General features: G+C 37.4%; 1 protein-coding gene across 6 annotated transcripts in view; it reads right to left on the bottom strand.

Annotated features, from left to right (window-relative positions):
• The window catches only part of DIAPH2 (diaphanous related formin 2), an 891,299-nt gene that overhangs the window by 141,412 nt on the left and 723,625 nt on the right, over positions 1-26,262 (bottom strand). For all 6 annotated transcript variants that reach the window (XM_079910016.1, XM_079910017.1, XM_079910018.1 and 3 more), the window contains one exon: positions 23,715-23,810. In XM_079910016.1, the coding sequence (XP_079766142.1) occupies positions 23,715-23,810 (96 nt within the window). The remainder of the gene's footprint in view (positions 1-23,714; positions 23,811-26,262) is intronic.

The following is a 26,262-nucleotide window of genomic DNA, read 5'->3' as shown; positions in this document are numbered from 1 at the left end:
ACTCAGTGAATGATGAATAAGGAGATTGCTAAGCAATAATGAAGACTCAATTAATGCTACAAGCATACTGCATACATAAAATATGAAGATAGGGCTTCCCTGGTGGCGCAGTGGTTGGGAGTCCACCTGCCGATGCAGGGGACACGGGTTCATGCCCCGGTCTGGGAAGATCCCACATGCCGCGGAGCGGCTGGACCTGTGAGCCATGGCTGCTGAGCCTGCACGTCCGGAGCCTGTGCTCCGCAACGGGAGAGGCCACAACAGTGAGAGGCCTGCGTACAGCAAAAAAAAAGAAGATAATATTTGAGATTCTTCCACGGGGGCCACGAATTCATTTTTAGTATTTATTTTGTTTTGTTGTTGTTGTTTGATTTGTATCTTTAGGAGGAGAGGATTGAGGAGCAACTGTGCTTCAATTGTAACATGACTAGCAGAGAGATATTATTCTAAATATAAACAAATAATACAGAATAAATAAATATTCTGTATGTTGTATATGTTTTTCCCAGGAAACTTTCCAAATAGCTTGAATAATTTATGGTTTGATTTGAATACTTTGCAATAGTTTGGAAATATGTAAATATTTTGTAAATATGTAAATATTTCGTCTCTTACTTTGTGAAAGTCTGAGAAAGCAAGGGTCAACCAGCAAAGACAAAATCAAACAGTAAAAACCTCATATTTGAGAAAAGAAGATATGTTTTAATATCTAACTGGGCCATTTACAAAATAATAAAGACAATCACTGAAACATTTGTTCCCATGGCCATCTGAGAATAATCCCTCAATAAATATGGACACTTAGGAAAAAAAGCTTAGATATAATAATATTGCATAATTTAATAGGACAAATAGCTGTAGAGCAATTTCATTTTAAAATAGAAAAAAACTAAAATGATATCTCAGCTATCCAGAAACTTCAGAAAATGCGTTGGTCCGGATTGCTGAGGGTTTATAAATTTTAAATAGCAACCTTTTTTTAGCTTAGTTATTTTGTATAGAAATGCTTTGAAGATGTATTATACACTTTGCTGCCTTCATAAAGGAAATCTACTAAAAATATATCTTTGCTGATTCACATAATTATCATGAACATCAAAGACTGTGCTGCTCTCTAAATCCACCAAGGTCCTCGGGGCATACTTGAGGTATGTCTATTTGTTTCTTTAAATACACCAGAACTACTCTGTGTTTAAAGTTCTTTTTCATGTTTAAATTATTATTTTATTAAATCCAATGATATAATCAGCACATGGTCACGACAGAATATTTTGAAAAGTAGAAAGTAAAAATCACCCATAATACCATGACATAGCCACAAAGCCTGTTAATATTTTGACATATTTCATTCTGATTTCTTTTTAGAAACTATATACATATATTTTACTTAGCCGAGATCAATTATAACCAGTTTTGTATCCTGTGCTTCTGCTTTGTAAGATGTTACCTGCTTTGCGAATTAGTTCATCTCCTCTACTGGAGTCAGCATATTAGCTATCATTTCTTATTGCTGCCAGTGGATCCTAACATAACCGTCCCTCTCCCAATCCTCCTACGCTGTTTCCCAATTGCTGGGGGATGAAAAACCAGAAAACCCAATTTCACAGAACGGTGTCTAACAGAAGAATAAATAGATTTGAGCGAGGGACTGGGAAAGCTGTCTTCAGATGAAAGTCCACGTGCTATTGTTTAGGGACTTGATCACATTCCTTTTGCACATTCCTTTTGTTTTTGCTTACTTTCAGGCTTATGGCCAGGTTTTGAAGAGACAGACGCCATTTCCAGGTAGGCATGATTGCCGAATAGCTGAATTTCAGAGAAGTGAAGTGTTACTGTACTGCAATGCCAATTAATACCATAAATTGAATGCATGAGTCTGATCTACCATCTTTCTGGTACACAGACAAGAAAGGACCCACTCCAATTCATTCTTGCTGAATAAGCAGCGACAGTCTACATCATCTCTCTTCAGAAGAATGAATTGCTTACACATCTGTGTTCCTACACCACCATGTATTCACTTCAATATTAAATCATATTGTATTACACTAGGTGGAAGCAAGTAAAATGAACATTGTTTTGTAGATCAAAAATTGACATTCATATGGCTCAACCTAATGGTTAATTTCATGTGTCTCTCTTGTCCACACTAGATAGTAAGTACCCTTGGGGGAAGGTCCATCTTGGTGCCCTAAAGGTCTGGCTATAATAAATACTGAAAATATTTCTTTACACAATGTGAAAAACAGGTAGATTGGTCTAGATTTGGATATCTAGATCTATCTAACTATCTATCTACCTATCTATCTAAAAACCAGCAATTACAGGTTTTATGCTGACTTGACCCAGGTAAATGATGCTTTGTACCTGGTAAGTAATAAAGAATTCTCACTTCACTTCGTTTATTTTATTTTTTTAAGATAATGCAGTGGATCAACTTTATTCCCCCTTCTAATTGCTTTTTTATTTTTTCGTCTATTGCTTGGAGATGTTCTTCTCATAAGCCTTCTTTTCCCCCCAGCTTTACTGAGATATAATCAACCTATAACATAACGTATGCTTCAGGTGTACAACACGATGATTTGATATACATATATATTGTGAAATGATCCATCACCTCACGTAGTTATCATTTTGTTGATGTTGTTGACATTTAGGATTTACTCCTTTAGCACGTCTCAAGTATACAATCCAGTATTGTTAATTGTAGTCACCATGCTGCACATTAGATCCCCAGAACTTATTTCACCTTCTATCTGAAAGTTTATACTCTTTGACCAACATCTTATTTCCCACACTCCCCAGCCCCTGGCAACCACTAATCTACACTTTTTTTCTATGAGTTCACCTTTTTAATATTCCACGTGCAAGTGAGATCATACAGTATTTGTCATTCTCTGCCTGACTTATTTCACTTAGCATAATGTCCTCCATTTGGTCTGTAGTGTTATTCAAGTCCACTATTTCCTTAATGATTTTCTGTCTAGATGATCTATCCAATGTTGGAAGTGGGTACTGAAGTTCCCTAACATTACTGCATTGCTGTCTATTTCTCCCTTTAGTTGTTAATATTTGCTTTAAATATTTAGGTGCTCCAACGTTGGGTGCATATATATTCATAATTGTTATATTCTCTTGATGAATTGACACCTTTGTCACTATATAGTGACCTCCTTCATTGCTTGTGACCGATTTGTTTACTTGTTTATCTGTATTCTCTTGAATTTCATTAAGTTTCTTTAAAATAATTATTCTGAATTTTTTTGTCAGGCAATACATGGATCTCCATTTCTTTGAGGTCAGTTACTGGAGCTTTAATTAGCTTCCTCTGGTGATGTCATATTTGCCTGATTTTTAATGATCCATGTAGCCTTGCATTGGTGTCTGTACATTTGAAGGAGCAAATATTCCTTCTAGTTTTTACAGATGGGTTTCAGGAGGTAAACACCTTTTCCTGTTGGTTCTCCAGGCTAAGTGGACTGTCTCTGGAATTGCAGTCCTGACGTGTTGGAGCTGGATCACAAGGCTATCGCTGCACCTGCAGTTGGCAGGTGGGTGTGGATCCTGTGTGATCCCTGGGTGGATGGGATGGCCTCTAGGACCCTGCTCAGTAGGGTGGTGTTGGGACAAGGGTCTGCTTCAGGATCCACAATTGGATCCTCAGACAGTGTGTCTGTCACCAGGTGTATGGATGGGTATGACTCCCACTAGGTCCCTGGGAGGGTTCCTGCCGGGTCACTGGGTGGGTCCCTAGGCAGGCAGGACTGGCTATGGACTAGGGTTGAGAAGTGTTAAAACCAAGTCCCAGGGCAGCTTAAGGGTCCACTGCAAGGACTGAGGTTTGTAGAACTGGCTTTGGAGACTTGGATGGGTGTGTCTTCTGCCAGGTGCTTGGGTCGGCTGGACTGCTCCCTGACCCCAGCAGGGAAGGGTTGGAGCCAGGTACAGGGTGATTTCAGGATCTCAAGAGGTGCAGATGCGAGTGTCTCTGACTGGGTTCCTGGACTGGCAGGACCGCTCACAAACTGCAGCTATGAGGGGTTGGAGCCCAGTTACAGGGCTGTTTCACAATTTCTAGTTGGACCGAGTTTGGCAGCCTTACCTCCAGGGGCTTCAGGACCACAGCTGAGAGAGGCTGGAGCTGGTTCACTGGCCACTTCCAGATAAAATAGATAATACATTTATTTAGATAACTTATTCATTCCACAGACCTTTACTGAGGACATATAATGTGCCAAGAACATAAACAATCTTAGCCATTATTTATTATATGGGTGACAGAATACTTCAGAAGTCCATTTCCATTGTGTTTTGCATTTTATCTTTTTGAAAAAGAAACCAAACCATATATTATTTTAGTCAGATGGTTCTAGAATACCAGCAAGGGGGCACTGGCCAATATGTAATTCTATAAGTGATGTCCTTCTTCATGTGGTATGGTTCCTTTTCACAGTCACATTATTTACCATCAAAATCAAATATAATAAGAGCACAATAACCTCTAGAGAATAAGAGTTTTAAATAAGAATTATATTTGAGGGGACTTCCCTGGTGGCACAGAGGTTGAGAATCTGCCTGCCAATGCAGGAGACATGGGTTCCATCCCTGGTCCGGGAAGATCCCACATGATGCGGAGTAACTAAGACCACATGCCACAACTACTGAACCTGCGCTCTAGAGCCGGCAAACCACAACTACTGAAGCCTGTGCACCTAAAGCCAGTGTTCCACAACAAGAGAAGCCACCGCAATGAGAAGCTTGCGCACCTCCACGAAGAGCAGCCCCTGCTTGCTGCAAATAGAGAAAGCCCGCACGCAGCAACGAAGACCCAATGCAGCCAAAAATAAAATAAAAAATTTAAAAGAAAAAGGATTATATTTGAGAATAAGAATGCACCCACAGTCATTTCTCAGGATGGCCAAATTCTGGATGACCTCAGCAGGAAATCCTAGTATCACTTTTTACAGCATGCTGAATTTGTCATTTGAAGCCAACCTCTAGACACTGATAGCTTCTGTTCATAGGTTTCATGAAAGCAAGTGGAAAGCTAAAATATTAATATCAATAGTACGTTTCTGCTTCTGACAGAGCTGTGATGGCTATGGCTCCTCTGATCATAAGACTTAAATATATATTTGTCTCCAAGAAGGGACACTTAAATTAGAATAACAATATGAAAATCTTTATGGTGATATTATTATATGTAAACAAGTGATATCTCTTAGATGCATATTTGACTATATTAGCTTCTTTTTTTTGAAAGATATATTACTTTTGTAGTCCAGTTATAACTATAATGTTTGAATATTCAGTGTATCAAAGCAAAATATTTAAAAAAAATTTTTCTAGATTGAAAAATAATCAGGGGAAAAAATGACTATTTTAACTCCTGGAGTTGCTTGTCCTTGATCCAAAATAATTTTTCTTTCAAAAATTTTACTGCACTCGAATAGGTTAGCCAGGAAAATAAAACACTTTCTATATTATAGATGTAGCCACAGAAATGTAAGTCTAAGGTTGAACTATGAAGGCCAGGGTACAGGCAATATTTCCGTTGCTTTGTAAAGTTATAATAGTAGAAACATTAGATATCATTATAATTATTTAGAACCTGGAGTATGGAGAGATGGATACCTTAAAATAAGGTTCGTTCTAATTGTTCCATTTAGAAAATATCACACTTACCCTATATTGAAAGTCTGACAAGCAGTGTAACTGGAAGTTCAATATATTATATTTACTGCGATTAATTAAATACCTCATAAATTCCGGCTTACATTTTATTTGTTCATTACCTTAATCAATTAAAGATATAAATGAAACCAATAACATTTTACCTATTTTCATAATAATGACCAAATAATCATAATAATCTGGCATCACATCTTCTTAACCATCAAATTACTACTCAAATATTACCAAAAGCTCCAGTTTCAGGGATGAATACTGGAAGATCTCTTCACCCAAAACAATGCTCCTCTTTTTAATATGATAACAGTTTTGTAGCTGAGTGCTATATGTCCTCACAGCCTTGAATTATTCAAGAAGAGGCAGGTAATGTAGGTACGAGTCGGATCATACAGAGCCTTTCCAGCCACTGTAAAAATTTTGAATTTTCCTAAGAGTAATGAGAAGCCACTGACATAAATGGTACTGATTTAATATAGTAATGATAGTAACCTTTAAACACTGTAAAGCTTTGTTCAAGCTTTAAATAAATTTACTTTAAAAGTTTCAAAAAATTTCACATCTACCATCTCACTTTAACTTTTTATTAATTTCTATTTGCTTAACTATTTTTAAAAATTTAAGTATAGTTGATTTACAATGTTGTGTTAGTTTCAAGTATACAGCAAAGTGATTCAGTTATATATATATATATATATATATATATATAAATATAAATATATATATATGTATTCTTTTTCAGATTCTTTCCCCTTATAGGTTATTACAAAACATTGAGTATAGCTCTCTGTGCTATACAGTAGGTCCTTGTTGGTTATCTGTTTTATATATAGTAGTATGTACATGTTAATCCCAACCCCCTAATTTATCCCCCCCCTTCCCCTTTGGTAACCATAAGTTTGTTTTGTACGTCTGCTCGTCACTTTATCTTCATAGTCACTGTAGGAAATAAGCAAGGTATCCTCACTTGTGATTAACTTATGGATTAATTTATTAAAGTAGGGAAAATGTGCTATCATTATGAAGATTCCCCAAGTTTCAATGTCGAAACTTCCTCTTTTTTTGAGGGAGAGGGTGTTGAGTGGATTAGCCATGGTAGATTTTCTGAGAGGTTTTAACTTTTTTTTTTAATTACAAATTTTCCCTTCCTTCAAAAAAAAAAAAAGTAGACCAGTTTAAAGGAGGCTTATCCTGTGACTTCAGGCTGTCACTCGAATGGGCAGTACATCTTAATGAATGGTGCTAATCGCATTAATATTCTATACTACCACATAAAAGCATAGCACAGAGATATGTTAATAAGAGATACAGGCTGTAGTTATAGCACTTCAGTAAACTGTGGGACATAAGAGTTCCCAGATGCAAAGGGAAGAAAAGAGACAATGTGGTTAAGGGATCAAGGCAGAAGCTGTGGGGAGGCAGGGGCTGCAGAATGAGAAAGTCTCAGACTTGAAATAGCCCAAGGAGAGAGTGGAAAACATGATAGAATGGCACCTAGTTCTTACTAGACACCAAACAAGTTATTACATATGTACATGCAGACATACAACATAGCTTGTTTTACCAAGTATGATTTTCAAAGAGGCTTTTATAATTAAAACCCATCCTCCCCAGACCCACATACTTTAAAAGAAACTAACCAAGCTGCTTATCATTCTAAAGCTATTTTTTCAAGAGTGTTATAGGTTAAAAAATTGTACATGTATTAATTCATGGTACGCACAGACAGCCCTTAGTTTTGAACCATTGTAAAAACTAACTATATAACATGATTTTATAATATCTTTGAGGATTTTTACCTTCTGATACCCATGTGCAAATTCCACTAACGTTAAGGTGCAGATGTATATGTGCTCACCAATGGATGTATATATCTAAGTATTATTGAAATAAAAGGGTCCTACAGCCACTATTTATTTCCAGGCAATGTAGAATTTGAAGAATAGCATAAAAGTCTTTTTTTTTAAAAGCCTAATGTTTATTTACTACCCTTCATCTAGATGTCACAGCACTCAAGAAACTTGAACTGATGTTCGCACAATACATAATAATCACTTGATCCACCAAAAAAAAAAAAAAAAAGCAGCTGCTTTGTAGGCTTAACCATGCTACATAATGCTGAGGACAGAACATGATAAATACCATAGCCAATTGAAATTGTATAAGCAATTTTAGTAAGTAGAATGTAAGACATACAGCACCATTCAATGCCGAGTATTTTCACAAGCAATGGTGAGAGGTTCTAACCCAGGGCATAATGGGTCCCTCTAAAGGGCACCATGGGGGGAGGAGGGGCTCATTCAGATATGGGTCCCCTTATCCTTTGTTCCTCTGACTACAGCTCTCACTCCTTGCTTGTCATCTGAGTGGGGATTTAGGCAGATGAAATTCTCTAGGATTATAATAGGAATTGTTTTGTTAAAAGCCTGGTAACCAATTGAAAATCCTACCTTCTCCCACCCCTCCCCAACAATCTTGCTTTGGAATGACCATCAGTTGTTTCACAAATAAAATACATTTATATTGTGTCAAGTTGTTTACCTGCTAGTTAGCCAGGAAATATTATTTAGCTTTATTACTTTAATTACAAAATCATAAAATAAAATACATATGCAATAAAAACAGATTATGCAACAAATACATGTTTTCAGATTGCCTTGGGACTGCTTATGGAGCAGTTTGGCCCAACACAATGACTAAAACCAGATTTGAATGCTATTTTAAACAGGCATAGGCTTTCCTTACATAACCCATATTTATATTTATCAATAAAAGCTGAGACTTAAGGCTTGCTGTAATAACTTTGTGGAGAAAGCAGGGCAAATTTATTATCTGTGATCCCTTCTTTATCTCCCCCTCTTTACATCTGGGACAACTCTGTAGTACTTAGGTGATATGACTAAATCTTATTAGTGGAGGGCTTTTCTATTTTAAGCACAAATCTGGCATTTAAAAATCTCAATGTAAAACATTTACATAGAAAATGTCAGGAAATTAAGCAAATTAAAAGATACTGTCAATAGCATGCAGTACTGTCAAAGGACTAATAACCCCAGTTAAATAGTATCAGGAATGGGTAGTAGATTTTTGAAAAGTAGATACCAAGGCAAGAGAGACATTTAATGTCAAAGTATAAAAGATATCTAGAGCACAATAGCTATTATACTGACCATCAGTCCTTTGATTATTATTTTATCATTTGTACAGTTGACACATAGGGGTACAAAGAGCAGTAAAAATCTATGAGGTTTGTAAATTACCAGCTTGCACCAGTGCTAACCATGAATCATAACCAGTGCTAGAATAAGGAAGATTCATTTCCAGCTTCACGTATTTACATGTTTCAAAACTACCTTATTTAAGAGAATATAAACTACTAAAATTGTTAATATCATCTTTTCAAAGCAGGCTTATTTCTTTTTTTTTTTTTAGGCTTATTTCTTTTTATTCCACAACTTGATTTTTCCTTCCATGAATGTTTAAGCAGCAGGCAGTCAGTAATATAAATTACCCATGTGAATTCTGTTTCAATTAGCCTAAGAATCATAAATGTGAGAAAAAAGAATTTTTAAGTTTGTTAGTTAAGAAAGAAAAAAACATTTTAACCATAACAAAATATTAATTCCCTTGCTCTTCTGATGCAGAATCTTGACATTATTAAAGGAGTTAGAAGAGTAGAACACTTTAGAGTACTTATTGAATTTCTCACTTTAATAATGAAGATATGGTTCCGTGTAATCTACAATTAATTTAAAGGTAGTGAAAAAGAAGTAATATTCTACTATCTCTGTTTTGTTCTCTCCCATTCAAATTTAACAAGTGGTAGGAGCTTTCAGAACAGCATGCACAAAAGATTCAAATTAGATGTCAAAGTTGAATGTCAAGTTTGCCTCCTTCTATTATTTGAGTGGGATTTAACTAATTTGTTTGATAACCTATTTTTAAATTTTTTTTTAGAAAATTATCATCTTCTCAATAAAACTTAAAGCTCTGGAAAGTGAACTTCAAAAGTAGTGACCATGTCATAAATAGTATGCTATTCACATTGAAAACAAATAAAATGACAAGTGGGTGGGAAAGTGGAGGAATCACATAAAAGAAATGCTTTGGAGGAAGGGGAATAAACAAGGCAACCTTAGCAAAGTTCTCTCATTCTCTGCCCCAAATGCAAGTCAAATGGGACCTTTTCACTTGGCAGCAATGTTGTCCTATGACTGAAGCACCGTGAAAATGTACCAGGGGTTTGTTTTCATTTTAGCTGCATTTCTGACGTTTTATGGGCTGTGGAGATGTTCCCCGTATCACATACATAGGTAATGCAATGTGCGTCATCTCTAAAGATGGTGTTATTATGGCTGCGTTCAGAGAGCTCTTGCTTTGGGTTATTTCTCTAATAGAAAAGATGGATTTATAAGTATTCATTTAGACCCTCTTACCCATAAACCCATATGTCCCCATAATTCCTATAAGCTGCATGGTCAACTGATGTGAAATAAGTTGACAAAGAAACAATGTGCTTTAAAAACGCGACTGAAGCTTTCACATCATTTAGAAGAGGAAAATTCCAGAAATAAAAGAGCGTGGGTCTACCTTAAAGCAGGAATTTCCCCGCAGAGAGAAACAGAAAGAAACGAAGGCACATAATGCCACTGCAGCTGCAATATTTCTTAAGTAGGACACTCAGAAAAGGGCACAAGCTCTTCACGTTTCCAGAAACATTACGTTTATTTCCTCTGCGAAAGATTTAGCAGCTTAGTGGAAAGCAGCAGCACACGGGGGGCGGGGACCGCCCTGAAAAAGAGTCAGCACTGCAAGGAAATTTGCTTAAACTACTATTAGAAAGAAAATATTTCAGAAATGGTTGCCTCTAGTAATCTCATACCTTAAGGCTAGAATAAAAGGTCATAGCTAATTGGTACAAAAGCAGATTTGGATACACAGTTAGGAAGTGAAATTCTGTGATGAATTCTGCCCAATCACTACCCTTTTTACCTTCAATTATGCCAGGACATGTACCACATGTTATAGAGCTCAGAAAAGACAAAAGAATGGGTACTTCAAAATGGAGCTTCTTTTCCACTAAAAAAAAAATTGCCACATTTAACTTCTATAGCCAAATCAACGAGGGTAACAAAACCTATTTAATGGTCAAGAATAGAAGTTAAGTAGTAGTTCGATAAATTATGCATAATGCATAACAAAAACGTTTTTGCATGATTTGATGAAAACAATCACGATTGATCAGAGGTGCTACTTTCCAAGGGCCACACTTGGGTTTAGGTAAACAGATAAGCACACACACTGTACAGTCTTTCTTTTACTGGAGTTAGTCCTCAAGTTAAGGAAAAAAATTAAATGAATGGAGGCGTACGTTTTCAAGATATTAGAGAAAAAATTTTAACATATTAGCTTATAAGAAAAGTGCTTTTTTAAGAAAGTTTTGTTTTATGTGCCTTAATAATAAAGAAATCTCCTTAGAGTAGAACTTAATTATGACCTGTTCCAGTAAAATCTAATATTTTATTTGAATGAATGTAGAGAGACAAAAATAAAAAAATACTAAACCTGCTAAACTACTCATTGAAATCCCGAACATCTTCCTTTTCATTGAAGACATTCATACCTGTCAAGCTGTAAATAACAGTGCATTGTGATTTGAGGAATTTTTATGAAAAGGTATTTTCGGTTTTCTTTTTAAGAGTGTATACTTTTTGAAAGCAAAACATCATGTAGTCATTTCACAATTGTCTATACTAATTGGTGAAATAATTTATGTATTATGTAATTTATTAAGGTTTATTGTCTACTTGATGCTTTCCTCACTATCAGGAGTACTTATAAATTTCAGCAGCAGTGACATCATAATTCCAAAACGGTTGGGAGCCAAGAGTCCATCCAGGAACGTTTCCCTGTCCCTTTGAAATGTCCTTCGTTGACCCCTCCCTGCCACCAAGATCAGGAACAATTTGGCATAAAGTAAGAGAGGATTTATTTGGAACAATAAGTATTGTCAGTGGTCTTTGTTTTCATAAAAGAGACAATGCTGAGATTTAAGAGAAATAAAATAGACTTCAAACAATGCTGATATACTTATATTCCCCCATTTCCTCCCCCTAGTTTTTCTTTTCCAAGGCTAGCGTGTGGAAAATCAGATTGGGACAATGGAGGTGGGAAACAGTGTTGTGAGGGAGATAAACTGATAAAACAGGATTCTTCTGAAGCAGCAGAAGGGAAGTGAGGAAAGTGGTGTACCAAAGGCCCCAGGAGCGCAAAGCATGGTAAGTGGGAAAAAAGTTAAGAAACTGGAAGCATAAGGATAATTTATAATGCAAAGAATCTGTGTGGACACCATTCAACTTGACCATAATCCTTTTTCAGTGCTTTGCATCTTCCTCTGCCAGGAAGTTTCAGTTCTAAATGAGCCATGCAAACTGATCAATACTATTTATGGCAACTGAAAAAAAATATTTAAATTTCTAGATGTGATACTTTTCTTCCCATTTGCCCTTCCCAATCTGCTACCACCCTGAATTCAACATTTAAAATATCCTCTAATAATTTCCTAGAAGTTCATTATGTTGGAACTTCATTTCTAAATTTATTTTCTATCTTGGACCATTACCCCAGTCACTAAGGAAGGCACTTGGTGCCTCCATGTTGTGGGTTTTTAGGACTATTAACTGAACGTGTTTTAATGTTCTCTACATGTGCATGAGAGTTCAATTTGGACCTTAAAATGAAATCTACGTACTAGAAAAGTTTTTTAAAGAGTCTTTTTTCTTTTCAATTCAAAAATGTTTATGTTTGATTCCAATTATCTGTTGATATGATAATAAAATAAAATCTACAAATATTATGCACAAAGCACAGTCATCTCTCATGATCTCTGTCACATAAAATAGTACTGATATAGATGACTGAGATGAAGTCACAAACATAACTAAAATAAACACTGGCCTATCCACACAAAGCCATACCGCTTATCCCTCCTGGTACAAATTTCCCTTCACAGGTTAACTCCAAATATTTGAAGATAATCTATCAGTTTATTAGGAAACACAATAAACATGTACACTTTTGATTAATAGCTATAAGGCTGCTAAAAGTCTAACAGGAATTCTAACTGTGCAAGAAAGATGAAATCCATGCCCAACAGTATTAACTTTCCAAACAACAATATGAAAATCATATCCTTGTTTTTGTGTTTTTTCGTTTCTTTGTGTCCAGGATATGCATTGGCTTTCTGAAACCACTGCAGAGTGGTGAATAATGTATGACATGAAAAAAAAAAAAAAAAACCTGTTCATTGTCCAGAGAGTACTGTATTGCTTGCTGTATACTACATCTATGCAAGACAAACAATAGAACAGACCAGTAACCCCAGAAATCTCAAGCTAAAACCTTCCCAAGTGGAAAGGGAAAATACCATCCTGGATTCTAGAAAGTCTCTGAAACAAACAGTTCAAATCCCTAGAATACCCCTACGTACTAGATAAAACCCCTTAAATTTCAGAAAGATTGGTCCTCCTGAGTAAATCTGTGAGAAAACTGGAAAAACAATTACTATTTAATGTTATTCTAAAGAGATTCACTAACTCCCGTCCACCTCCCCTGTCTTATAGGACATATTTGCAAAGACTGATGAGAAGATATGTAAAACTTAAAAGGCTGTTGTCAATCTACTTTTCCTGTATTTTCTCTAGTAGTACTTAGGAATTTTGCCCTCTAAGTCATAGGAATAGAACAAACCATGATCTGAGTTGAGAATGACAAAGAGGCAGCAGTCAAATGCAAGTACAATGGATGTAAGAATAAGAGAAATGGCATATAGTTATATTTCGTTTTTATAAAAACTCAGCATTGAGCTTCCCTGGTGGTGCAGTGGTTGAGAGTCCGCCTGCCGATGCAGGGGACATGGGTTTGTGCCCCGGTCCGGGAAGATCCCACAGGCCGTGGAGTGGCTAGGCCTGTGAGCCATGGCCGCTGAGCCTGTGCGTCCGGAGCCTGTGCTCCGCAACGGGAGAGGCCACAACAGTGAGAGGCCCGCGTACCGCGAAAAAAAAAACAACAAAAAAAAAACTCAGCATTTTTCTTCACTTGTCAAGCCTAAACATTACTGAGTAGAAAAGGTCATGTGAAGGTAACATACATAGGACATTCGAGCTTGCCCATAAAATAAACTCAGATTTAATGGAATTCCATTTACAATGATGTAGAATGGAATTTCTATTTCCTCATCCTCCAAATTTCAAACTTAAGAGATAGCTTTAGGTACAATACATTGAAAAGGCTTTCATGTAGATTCAATGTGTTTTTTTTGATAATTGTGAAGTGTTCAACAAGCAGTTATCAAGAGTATACACTATACTGAGGTATGTGCTAGGTACTAAAATATATATCACAATCTTTTAATAGTGAAATATAGTTATAAACCTTGCCGTATTTTAATACTTTGTATCATCAATATCTTTAAGAGAGTTGACATTGAGCATAACCTTAAAAGGCTTCCTGGAATAGGTGAAGCACAATATTAGGTTCAAGGTATCTGGGCTCATCCTTTCGCAAATGCAAAAAATACCAATGAATAATGGAAGAACTTGAATCTCAGAAGGGTATTATAGAGCCCTATGTACCCACTGCCTTCTTCCTTCCTTCTCCTTCAGCTCCTCTCATTTTAATGGACACAAGGAAAGAAACTACCAGGAGTAAGGTTCAAATCATAATACACAGGAGAGGTATATCCAAAGATTTCATTAAAACTGGGAGATGGGTAGGGAGTACATTCATTTGCAGGTGAATCTAGCTGCCTTTGGCCATTGGGGCAGCAGATGGAATTCAGCTGGACAGGAAGCAGAGTTTATCATTTCTTATCCCCGTTTAGGAAAATTTTCAATAATATACTACCGAGTCCATATGAGAGAAATAAGCCTATCATTACAACCACCAATTAGAACAATTATTTCCCTTTAGTTTTGAAAGCAATTAGTTTTCTAGAAAATTTAAGATACTTATGACAGTCTGATAAATACCTTGTCATTTAATATAGTTATAGATGCACAGAGTGTCTGCTCATGTTAGAGCGGTATCACGCACCCGACATATAGGGTCCCAACGATTTATTCCTGAACTGAAGGTTTGTAAATAAGCAGGTGGTTATGGGAGCTTAGCTACCAACATTAGCATGTCTGCGAATTCTTGACATGGAATTAAAACTACCGAGAGAAATTTACTGCTGCATAATAATTGCTTGTCCGAACTTATCCCATATTCCAATATCTAAAGGAAGCCTGTTAAATTCATATTCTCATAAAAATCAACTGAAATTGACCTTATCTCTTACTAGCTTGCAGAGATCACCAGTGAAGAAATCTGCAGCAGAGCTGATTATATTGTGTAGGAGAACAGACAAGCAAAGTGATTGAAATTTCTATAGAGAACATCATCAGTGCTTGCTTAGAACAATTTTGCATATAAATAGGGCATAAATGGTCTGTGTTCAATTTGTTCTCTCGTTGTCAAAGAATAATCAAGGATAGACTACATAGCAATCTTGTTTCTAGCCTCCCTAATGCAAACCTATGTCTTATTAATCAATACATGTATGTGTCTGTCCTGAAAGTAAAATTTAATTTCCGTAAAGAAAAAGAAAAAAACAAAAATTAAGTAACTACTACACGTACACACTTCATCATAAGATTCACATGAAGCGATGAAAATAAAAGACACTAAATTAAGTGGCCTTAAAAACGAATAGCATTTTAGAACTCAAGGCATCTGCCTCACTCTCACCCCCGTCCAAACACACTCTCCTAAAACTGTTTCTGCTAAGGTCACCAATGAATTCCTAACAGTTAAATCCACTGGATCCTTTCCAATCCTTACTTTATTGGTCCTCCTGGCTACATCTGATGCTATTCAGCACTTACTCTTTGAAAAGCTCTATTCCTTTGGCCTCAGCGATACCACACTAGCTTTTTTCTCCCCACTCCTCCAGAACAAACCCCTTCATGCTATCTTTTATGTGCTTCGGTTTCCGAGCTAGTCCCATAAATTGGTGGTTGTCAACTTTTGTGACACATTAAAATCGCCTGAGTAACTTTTTTTTTAATTGAAGTACAGTTGATTTACAATGTTGTGTTGGTTTGAGATGTAAAGCAAAGTGATTCAATTACACACATATTTCTTCTTTTTCAGATTATTTTCCATTATAGGCTATTATGAGATATTGAATACGGTGCCCTGTGCTATACAGTAGGTGTTTGTTGTTTATCTATTTAATATTTGGTAGTGTATATCTGAATTAATTTTAAAATATACTATTGCTCAGATTCTGACTCCATAGATTTGGATTTGATTGCTTCAGAGAGGAACTGGACATGGGTATTTTTTAGAAGGACCTCAAAGTGATTCCAGTGTGTAGCCAGGGCTGAGAACCAGTGTCACAAATGTTTGTTTTCTCCAGGGTTTTCCCTTTGCCCGCTGCTCTACTCATTTTCCCCAGATTATTTTACCTGCTCTCGTATTTTTAACTGTCACCTAAATGTTGATCATTTCACCAAGATCCTAGAATTCACCCTCTAGTTATTGCCAAGAGGTAACCGAGCTAATGCTCCTGAGAACACTGAGTGGCTGGCCTGAGGATTATTTGATCCTTCTGTCTCCTTCCCCACCTCCACCCCCCACCAGCTAAACTCTCTGTATGAGCCACAAATGTCCTTCATTTTAACTTATGCAAACAGAACTCCGCATTACTAGATGGCTATGAATCACATACACACAACAGATGAGAAAGTGCTTTGTTAACTGTAAAACGCCAAGCATGCTAAAGTATTTTAAGTACATCACATAGTATATGCTCAATAAATACAGTTGAATTAAGAGGGAAAAGTGTCCTATATTTGGAAGGAAAACCAGGCATAATTTATGATTGGCAATGCCATTCAAGACCCTTGAAAGCATCTAGAGTTTCCTGTCAGAATCTCTAGAAGAGATTCAATTTATCTTTTCATTCTCTAACTCCCTTTCTTTCCTTCAAGCGCCAGCACTTAAGGAACAAAAGACATTCTTTGTTCTTTAATCCATTAAATCCTCCCTCTTGGCCCTCACCATTCTACTGAAACTGCTCGGGAAAAGGACAGCTGTTACCTGCTAGCTGACAAACCCACTGGTCTATTTTCAGTCATCATTCTACTTACTTAACTTTCTGCAGGATGTGACCTTGCTGACTTTCTCCATTCTGAAATTCTCTCTAACCTCGGTCTTCCAGGCATCACTTTTTGCTGTTTCTCTTCTTCCCTTTCTGACTATTCTTTTTTTCTCAGTGCCCTTTGTTGATTCCTCTATTTTCCACCTAAATATTGTAATTCCCAAAGGCACTAGTCTTGGCCTTTACCTCTCATTGGACATACTCTTCCTGGGTGATCCCAAGGTTTCTATAATCATATACATGCAAATGTTCCCCAAATTGGTTATCTCCAGTCTCAACCCCGCTTGCTTTCATGTGTGTGTGTGTGTGTGTGTGTGTGTGTGTGTGTGTGTTGGCTTTTTGTTGCAACAAACTTTTCATCATTACCACTGTTCCCTTCCATGTCTCCATTGCATGTATTTGCCACCATTCCCCCTGTTCTCCAGACAAACTACTATTCATCCTTCAAAACAGTTCAAATGCCACTTTCATCATGAAAACTTTGTTGAATTCTCCAGGCAGTTTATTCCTCTTTTAGCACTTTGTACCTACTTATGTCATAGCATTTACATTATGTATAATTCTGTCTTTCCCATGAGCCACTGAGTTCTTGAGGGCAAGACTCATGCTTTATCCATCTTTGACCTCCAGGGTCCTAGCACTGTTGCCTGGCCCCTACTATTTGATCAATAAATAGGGGCTTCCCTGGTGGCAGAGTGGTTGAGAGTCCGCCTGCCGATACAGGGGACATGGGTTCATGCCCCGGTCCGGGAGGATCCCACATGCCGCGGAGTGGCTGGGTCCGTGAGCCATGGCCACTGAGCCTGCGCATCCGGAGCCTGTGCTCCGCAACGGGAGAGGCCACAGCAGTGAGAGGCCCGCGTACCACAAAAATATATAATAATAAATAAATAAATAGCTAAATAGTTGGATGAATGCTGTGTGTTTGTTTGCATAATGTCATTTTTTACTAAATTTGAACTGCACATTCCAATCTAATAACTGTAGTATAGACAAAATGGGGTTTAGTTGGCTATTCTAAGATTCTAACACTTAGAAACAGAGACTGAGGAGGCTCAAGTGAAAGAACTCTTCCACAGGGAGAAAGAAGTAAACAGCTTAGAATGAATGACCAGCTTGACCTAGTAAAAATAATAAAAGAAAAACAAACGTAAAACCCCAACAGACCCTGGTCATCAAAACAGGAGGAGGATACTGAATACTACATGGGCTTGTCTTTGGGCCTTGCTGTATGGGGCCAAATCCTATGGAGATCAAGAGGGCTATAACTTAAACCTGAAAGCTGTTTTTCTAAAAATGTCTGTAAGACCTTGATGCTTAAGTAGTATATTATCTTGGTACCTTGGTGGAGTGTCACACTGTACATAGGTGGAGTGTCACACTCAAGGAAGAGAGAGGCATTTCTTCCCACTTTGCCACTGACCTCTCACAGCGGCATCGTGAAGGCAGGAGAGTGTCGGTTGCTATAGCAAACAGCAGGCAGGGAAATGAATGGTATTATAGGTGAAAGTGAAGGAACAGTGGTTACTGTGAGGTAGAGAGGCCCAAGAAAATGTGGATTTTGTTTTGCTACGAAAATACTTTTCCTAATACTTAGAGTTTGGTTTTTTCCTCTGTTGAATATCATTGTTTCTTGTCTCCTCTCTGTTCTCAAATGGTAAATTATACCTTCTCATTCAGACTTTTATCTTGCTGATTCATAAAAGTAGGATCATGTGTCTCCAGAGTTTCTTCTGTTTTTTTCAAATTTAGTTTTCTTGGTTGCCATGAGTGGTTCTAAAACCAAAGTACATTTCTTTTGTTTCCTGCTTTCACTTCTTCATAATGCTTTTCTTGTGTGTGTGTGTTTTTAATGTCTAGAACTATATATCAAAATCTAGTCAGAGCCAAAATAGCTAAGTTAGATATCTATCTATTGCCGAGAAACCTGTTTATACTTACAGTGGGCAAAGAAGGAAGAGGTGGAGTTGGTTCAAAGAGAAGAAGCATGTTCTAAGTATCTGTAGCTATTCAGAAAGAAAACAGATGTGGCATTGTGTATTAATATTTTAAGTGTGGTTTTTACTCCTGCAAGGTTTTTCGTCATGTGTTTCTTTTTCCTCCAAAGCTTACCTTTGATCATATAATGACAAAGTCGAGAATACTGATGGGCAATTCTTTACAAAGTAGATTGTAAACATATGGGACTTATTACCTTAAGTGCTAACACAGGCTGTAACAAAGAGGGTCCAGAAAGATTTGGCCAAATTTATAGATGATAAATCCATCCTAGATAATTAAGGAAAACTGAGATGCTCCTTTCGCAAACCAAACTTCTAGAAAGTGTAGTCCATATTCTAGGGAATATAAAGATGAGAGGGGAGGGGATGCGGGGAGTTACCCTATGTCCTGTGCTGCACGAGCACACGATTCCTACCTCATTATGGCACATATAAGATTGCATTGCATTTTTTAATTAAAAAAAAATTTTTTAATTGAAGTATAGTTGATTTGAAATGTTATGTTAGTTTCTTGCACTACACTTGTATCACGTGGATTATATTCATGTTTTCCCAAATGGTACGTGAGCACCTTGAGGCAAGAGTCCTCTTTGGTGTTGCATCCTCAGTACCCAATCCAGCACGTGATGCCCAGGGGGCATCCAATAGAATTATTTCATTGTTGAATGAATACTATCTACCCCTAGAGCCTCACCATCTACTCACTGCTGAGTCCCTGCATTCTGGATCCCAATTCCATTCCAATATTGAAAAGATGCTCTTAAAATGTCACTAGAAAGCTCCCAAATGGCAAATCATTGGTCTTTATCCTTTTTGATTCCACTGTAGCATATGCCATTATTGAAAATGCCCACTTTTCTGCCTTCCTTTGCTTCTAGAATAATAATGTCTTGATTGGCCTCCTACATACCCAACTGCTCCTGGTCTATCTTCTCTGCTAGTTCTACTTTTAGCCCCAAAGGGGAGGCATTTTCAAGGTTGTGGTTTTGGATCTCTTTTTGCTTAATAATCTCTCTTATAATCTCTTCCATTTCCAAAGTATAACCAGAAATCTCACAAACTCAACCTCTTGTGATGAAATCTACACTCATATTTCCAAGAAAGTTCTGGACATCTTGACCTCAATGCTCTGCTATCACTTTCAGTTTCACTTGCCCAAAACTGAATTTGTCTTCTATCACTATTCCTTTTTCCTGATCTTAATAGTTTTCTCTCATAACCCAACTGTCCTCCCAGCTAATCAAAGTCAAAACCCTAGGATTATCCTTGACTCCTGGCTACTCCCCTTCCCCTAAATTACCTCCTTTTGACTAAGAATTAGTCATATGACTAAGAATATGACTAATTCATCACCTACATTCCTATAGATTAAATGTCCTAATATAGAGCTTTGATCATATTCTTCCACTGCTAAAAACAATATACTCCCATTGCCTAAAGAATGATATGCGAACACCTTAGTCTCTTATTCAAGCACTGTATGATAGGGTAACAACCCACTTTTCCAGAATTATCTCCATACTTTTACACTTTATATAACCTATTTTCTTACTAGCTGTACCATTTGCCATTCTCCCAAAATGCTTTGCACTTTCTAAAGTCTTAATGATGTTTCATTTGACTCAAATGCCCACTATCTCCACCTCCAACTCCTACTGCTGAAATCCATACTCATCCTTCAAAGCCTTTTTCTCCATGATTTTTTTTCTGATAGATCAATATGGTACAATATTTCCCTCCTCAGAACTCACACAGTATGTTATTAACACCTGGTGTATAATGCCCCTTATCATCTGCCTTATCCTGTAGTCTTTCTGTCTTTTTTATCTTTCCTATAAGACACAAGGGTCTTATAACGAAGGAAAACTTAATTATTTCTGCATCTGCCATCATGTCCAGCATAGTACCTTTCACAGAACAGAGGTCCAATGCATGAATAAATGTTTAGGGGCTCATTTCCTAAGCTTCAAGTTTGACACTAGCACAGCCATAATCTGGGCAATACAGCCAGTAGCAGCCATAGTGGCTACTTATTGCCTGTGCACGTTCTGATTGGCTGGGGCCCATGCTATACCAGTTATTTATATTTTCAATAACACTGCTGATATGATCGTCTCCCTTAAAATGGTTTTGGTGCCCTTAACTGAAATAACACACTCAGCTGAATGGGCTGGAGGCAATATTTGGGAGCTCCTTCTGAGTTAACTAATATGAGTTCTTCTTGGGGAGGGGAACGTCGGCTCACTGTGGAAGATTTGCAATGTCGGTAACTAATCATACCATTTATTAATATTCTGATTTTCTAATGAAGAATACAGACTCACCTGATTTTGTTTAAATACGCAATTGAAAACACTGCAATTAGAAGCACAATTGTAGGCCTCTGTATTTTACATGCCGGGGTGTCCATCTGTAAGCAATGATAATGGGGTTGGCAAGCAGAGCAGTACCTCTTTGCTGTCTGTGGTTCACTCTGATTTCAGATATTTTGACTATTTCCTCTGATACGACTTTACTTGGAGAAAACAGCCTTCTTTATAATTTGATTTTTCTGCTTTTATCTCATCATGGTGAAGTAGAGGTTTCTGGACAGGAGCAAGGATGCTGGGGTTAAACAGGGAAAGTGTAGCAATAGAAAGTCAATGGGATCTTGGAAAGGAACCAAATAAGGTGCCTAGGAAAGTGAAAACAAAAGGAGGCCAGCAGGAAAGGATGATCTTAGCTAAGAGAGGCAGAAACAGCGAGGAAATCTGGAAAAGCCCCCTAGTTCTGTCGTTTTTAGAAAGAGGGAAGCAGACAGGAGAGTTTTTGGCAGACTTGCTAACTCTGTGCCTGTCTTCCCCTCCCCGTCCCTTCAAGTACTTCTACTGATGTCCAAGATGCTTTACCAATCACTGCCACCGTCTGCCTTCTAGTTTCTTCTTACCGCTAGACATTTGCATTGGCTGCTGCCACTTGGAATGACTGCCAGGGATAAGTGCGCTGATATTTTTGACCCTACGTGTTCATGGAGGCCCTCCAACTACAAAGCAAAAGAGGTCCCAATTTAGATTACTTGGAATCAGTACTAAAAAATTATGCAGTTTGTGAATATATTCTTGGTGTTTCACAGTTGACAACACTATATTCCCTTGAGTACCAAACTCACAGAAACCCCATGGAATGATCTCTTTCTCTCAGTACAGTCGTTCTAGAGTCAGTATGAGGTGTGAGACTAGTCAGACAGGGGCCTTAGCAAATGTATTTTAAAAATAAACAGCCTAGAAAGATGATGGCAGTTCTTTTATGGCACAGAATAACATGTTTTTACTTATCAGCTGCTTAACAGAGAACAGAATTGATAGAAAAACTATTTCAGTTTGCTTCCACTGCCTATTAATGCTCTGACTGTTCAAGAAAGAGCAGGGAAGGTTTCTATTTTCCTTAAAAGGTGGCACGGGCCTCTGGTAGCATGATAGAATATTCTCATTTTACAGGTAAAGATTGAGGACAGATTAGTAGTGCTCCTAACATTCTGCCATGCACCATTACTGTAAAAAATATGGACATATAAATATAGATGTTAAGTTTCTTTCCTGCAGTCTTCCACTCTTTCTGTAGGCCATCTGCAATGTTTTCATCCACACAAAGCGGTCTTACAGTCCAACCAAAACACTCTTGTCCTCTCAACCAAATCTAACCTTCAGGCTAATGTACCCATCGGGATTCACTCAAATATGAAAAAGATGAAATATAACTTATATTGTCTTCCACCATGAATTTCACCATTGCCAAAAGCTTTTCTGGACCATTCTGCTCTGGGCTCCATTTCTTTCACTGGTTTGTTGGAGTACAATGGTTTTGAGAGGTACCAATTACCATTTTAATAAAATGTGATCGTTTCTATTCTAAACACAGGATATTTTTGAATTGTAGGCTATTCATGGCAAATCTTACTAATCTAAATTAAGTAGAGTTTCCACGTTTACTATTAATTTTCCTTTTTTCATTTATGTCTCCGTATAGCTCTACAGCCCATGAAGAGAGCTTTTACAGTCAACACACCTAGTTTCTCCCTCTACTTCAAGAAAGATAGGAATTAAAAATATAAAAATTTCCTTAGAGGAGATGGATAGCTCAGCCTACTTGGATTATTCTGAGAGGAGCTATTATTTACTTCAGTCATAGGGTATGAAGAGAAAAGGCAGACAACTTTCTGGGTCCACTTGAGTGAGTGAGGTTGTGCTGCTTCTTTTATGTTTTTTCTTCCTCCGAGATCGATTTTCATAGTGCGGCTTTGTTACTAATCAAACAAACAAAAAAAGGGGGTTCCAACATTTTGGGACTTTTGGGGATCTTGGATCATCTGTGCCTGTCCTCTCTTTAGTAACATGGAGAATGGACAATGGACTGCAAAGCCAAAATGGCCTCTGGAAAGGAGCATTATCTCAGTTTCCTTACCTGTAAATAGCTAACGTGACATCATTAGGGCTAATTACTTGGAATGATTTAATTACATTTATGGTTTTAAACCATCTTCTACTCAAACCACATGTTCATAAAATCACAATTAAAAATATTTAATATGAAACACAGCAGGAATCCTTGCTTCTAAATTTTTTTTGCAAAGCCTACAGTTATTTGAAGATGCTTTTACCAAGTTGAAACTCGTGATCACGTAGATATAGAAGCCTGCTGAGATTTCACACATGAACTGAGATCAACTGTTTAAAAACATTTTTTTTCATGAGAAAGGTTGTTTTCGTCTTTTGGGTTATTTTTGGTACTTGGCTCTGAGCACTTACATTCTATAATACCATGTGAGCTGGAATGGCTCTTACCTGGATTCCTTGGAATCCGCTTTCTGCGGTCTCGGAATGCTGCACCTGATTGCAGGGCTTCTAGAAGATTATCCATCACGCCTGTCTCATCACCCTCTGGAGGAAGGGAGAAATTGGAATTAATCTTGGAGCAATTAAAGTTAAACTACAGGAAAATAAAGGGAAAAACTCCTGTCAGATTTACATAATACCCCTAAATTAAAGACATATATCTGTTTTAACATAATGGATCCTGTCAGTTTCTGGCACCACAGACTACTTTGCTTATTACGCACCATTAAGCAAAATTCATGCCAATCCCACTGTTCTTTCAACTTAAAGACCTTGTCTTTTGTATTATTGATGACATGCTCAGTATGCAAATAAACAGTAGCTGATCAGCTACTGCTGCCTTCCTGTTCAGATTCTTATAAGATATTCCTAAGCAAGAAACCACTGACCCGGCTTAATGCAATCAACGTGCAGGGCGTGATTTGATGAAGCGGAGTTACACAAGGTTAAATACTGATTGTATTAATACCTTAAGCATTCAACCATCATCTGCGGTTATCTTAAAAGACACTATTTGCAAAACACACTTGCATTCAGTTCCTTATCTAATCCATATCCTTTACCCATTTTGAAACACTGACATTGCAGGAGGCAAAGGTGACCACATCATCTGAAAGTCCACATTTTACATTTGAGAGACATTAGCCAGAGTCTCATCACCCCTTTTAGAATGCTGTTGTGTTTCTAAACTTTTCCTGTGAGTGGAGTACTCAGAGATGTTCATGGAAATTCCTAACGGAAACGTATATAAAACATTTCACCCTACTCTTATCTTTGACAATTCTGGCTGTTAAAAATACTTTTAAGATTTGCTAGGACAAGGTGTCCATTGCCAGAAACTCTCTGCGAAGCTGTGGATGATCCACAGTGAGCTGAGGACCCTCTTCTCAACAGGCCTCACTGATGAAAAGGACCCTCGCCAGGTGGTTAATTTGAGTGGTAGCTAGGTGTGTGGGTCTGGGGTAGAGGACACTTGTAGGCAGGAGGTTTAAGAAAAGAAAAGGGGGGCAGTGAGGGAGAAGAAATTATTTCTGATGTTACTCCAAAGTGAAATTTAAATCCTACTTTGTTTAAAGAATTGACTGTGGGGTGTCAGATCACAGGGAAAAAAATATTTTCTTATGGGGCAAGAATAAGCTAAAATCTCTTTTGATTATGCTCTTCATTTGACTTGAGATTTCCTCAAAGTTACAATCATTTATTCTTTTTAAAATGAATTCTTTAGGACAGGATATTGAGTGAAAAAATAAAAGGAAACACAGAGGTTCTCAGGTATAATATTTGGTGAAAACGGGAAAAATAAAGGGAAAGTAGAACCTCAGTGACTAAATAGGGAAAGAGGATTGTGCACTTTTAGGAATATTAAGGCTGCAGACACATCTGAACCATGACCTGCTCTTTACAATGGAAAGAAAAGAGGAAATGAAGGAAGTCTGGCGTGGCTGGAATGTATCTGGGAGAATTAAATTTTATGCAGTACGCACTTCACACTGGTTATATCTTTTTTTTTTTTTTTTTTTGGCTACACCACGTGGCTTGTGGGACCTTAGTTCCTCGACCAGGGATCATACCCGGGCCTACAGCGGTGAAAGCGCTGAGTCTAAACCACTGGACCGCCAGGGAATTCCCATATTGGTTATATCTTATAATCCTCCCAACAACATATTGAAGCAGGAACTATCTCTGTTTTTCAGCTGGGTATAGTGAAACTTAGAGAGTTTAAGCATCTTGTTCCAGATTGCACAGCTGGCATGTGGAGGAGCCCAGGTATGAACCCAGATCAATCTTTGCATGACAGCTAGAAGAAGATGAAATGAACTAGGCAAGTGATGGCCAGATGATGAAACATCATAATTCTGTTGTTAAAAAAGAGACAACAGGCCCAAAATGGAGTCACTTGTGCTAAGACTCACATCACCAACCAGAGACTTGATACTTAACCTAACTGCAGTTTCAGTCTTTCCCAGGAATGTAATCTTAACCACTCAATCTGGAATTTCCTGGTCAACACTAGTAAGGAAATCTACCTGATAGACCCCCCACTGTCCCACAAAGGAAGGTAACCTTGTCTGAACAATCCACTCTTTGCTAGAAGAACTTCCTTGTCTTGCTTCCTTCTGCCTATAAAAGTTTTCCATTTTGTACAGCTCTTTGGAGCTCCTTTCTATTTACTAGATGAGATGCTGCACAATTTATGATTCATTGAATAAATCCAATTAGCTCTTTAAAATTTACTCAGTTGAATTTGATTTTTTAACATGATGATATGGGTTTGAGCACTATCTTATAAGCCAGCACTCTCCAACAGATATATAATGCAGGTCACAAATGTGAACCACCTAAATAATTTTAAGTTTTCTAGTAGCCATATTTAAAAACTAAAAAAGAAAGAGGTGAAATGCATTTTAATATATTAATATTTAACTCAATATATACAAAAATTATATATTTTACATTCCTTTTATTAGAGCAAGTTTCAGAAACCTAACATGTTTTT

This window comes from Stenella coeruleoalba (assembly GCF_951394435.1).
Source record: "Stenella coeruleoalba genome assembly, chromosome: X".
Classification (NCBI taxonomy): domain Eukaryota; kingdom Metazoa; phylum Chordata; class Mammalia; order Artiodactyla; family Delphinidae; genus Stenella; species Stenella coeruleoalba.
The sequence above is the reverse complement of the archived record's forward strand: the minus strand, read 5'-3'. Positions and strand labels throughout refer to the sequence as shown.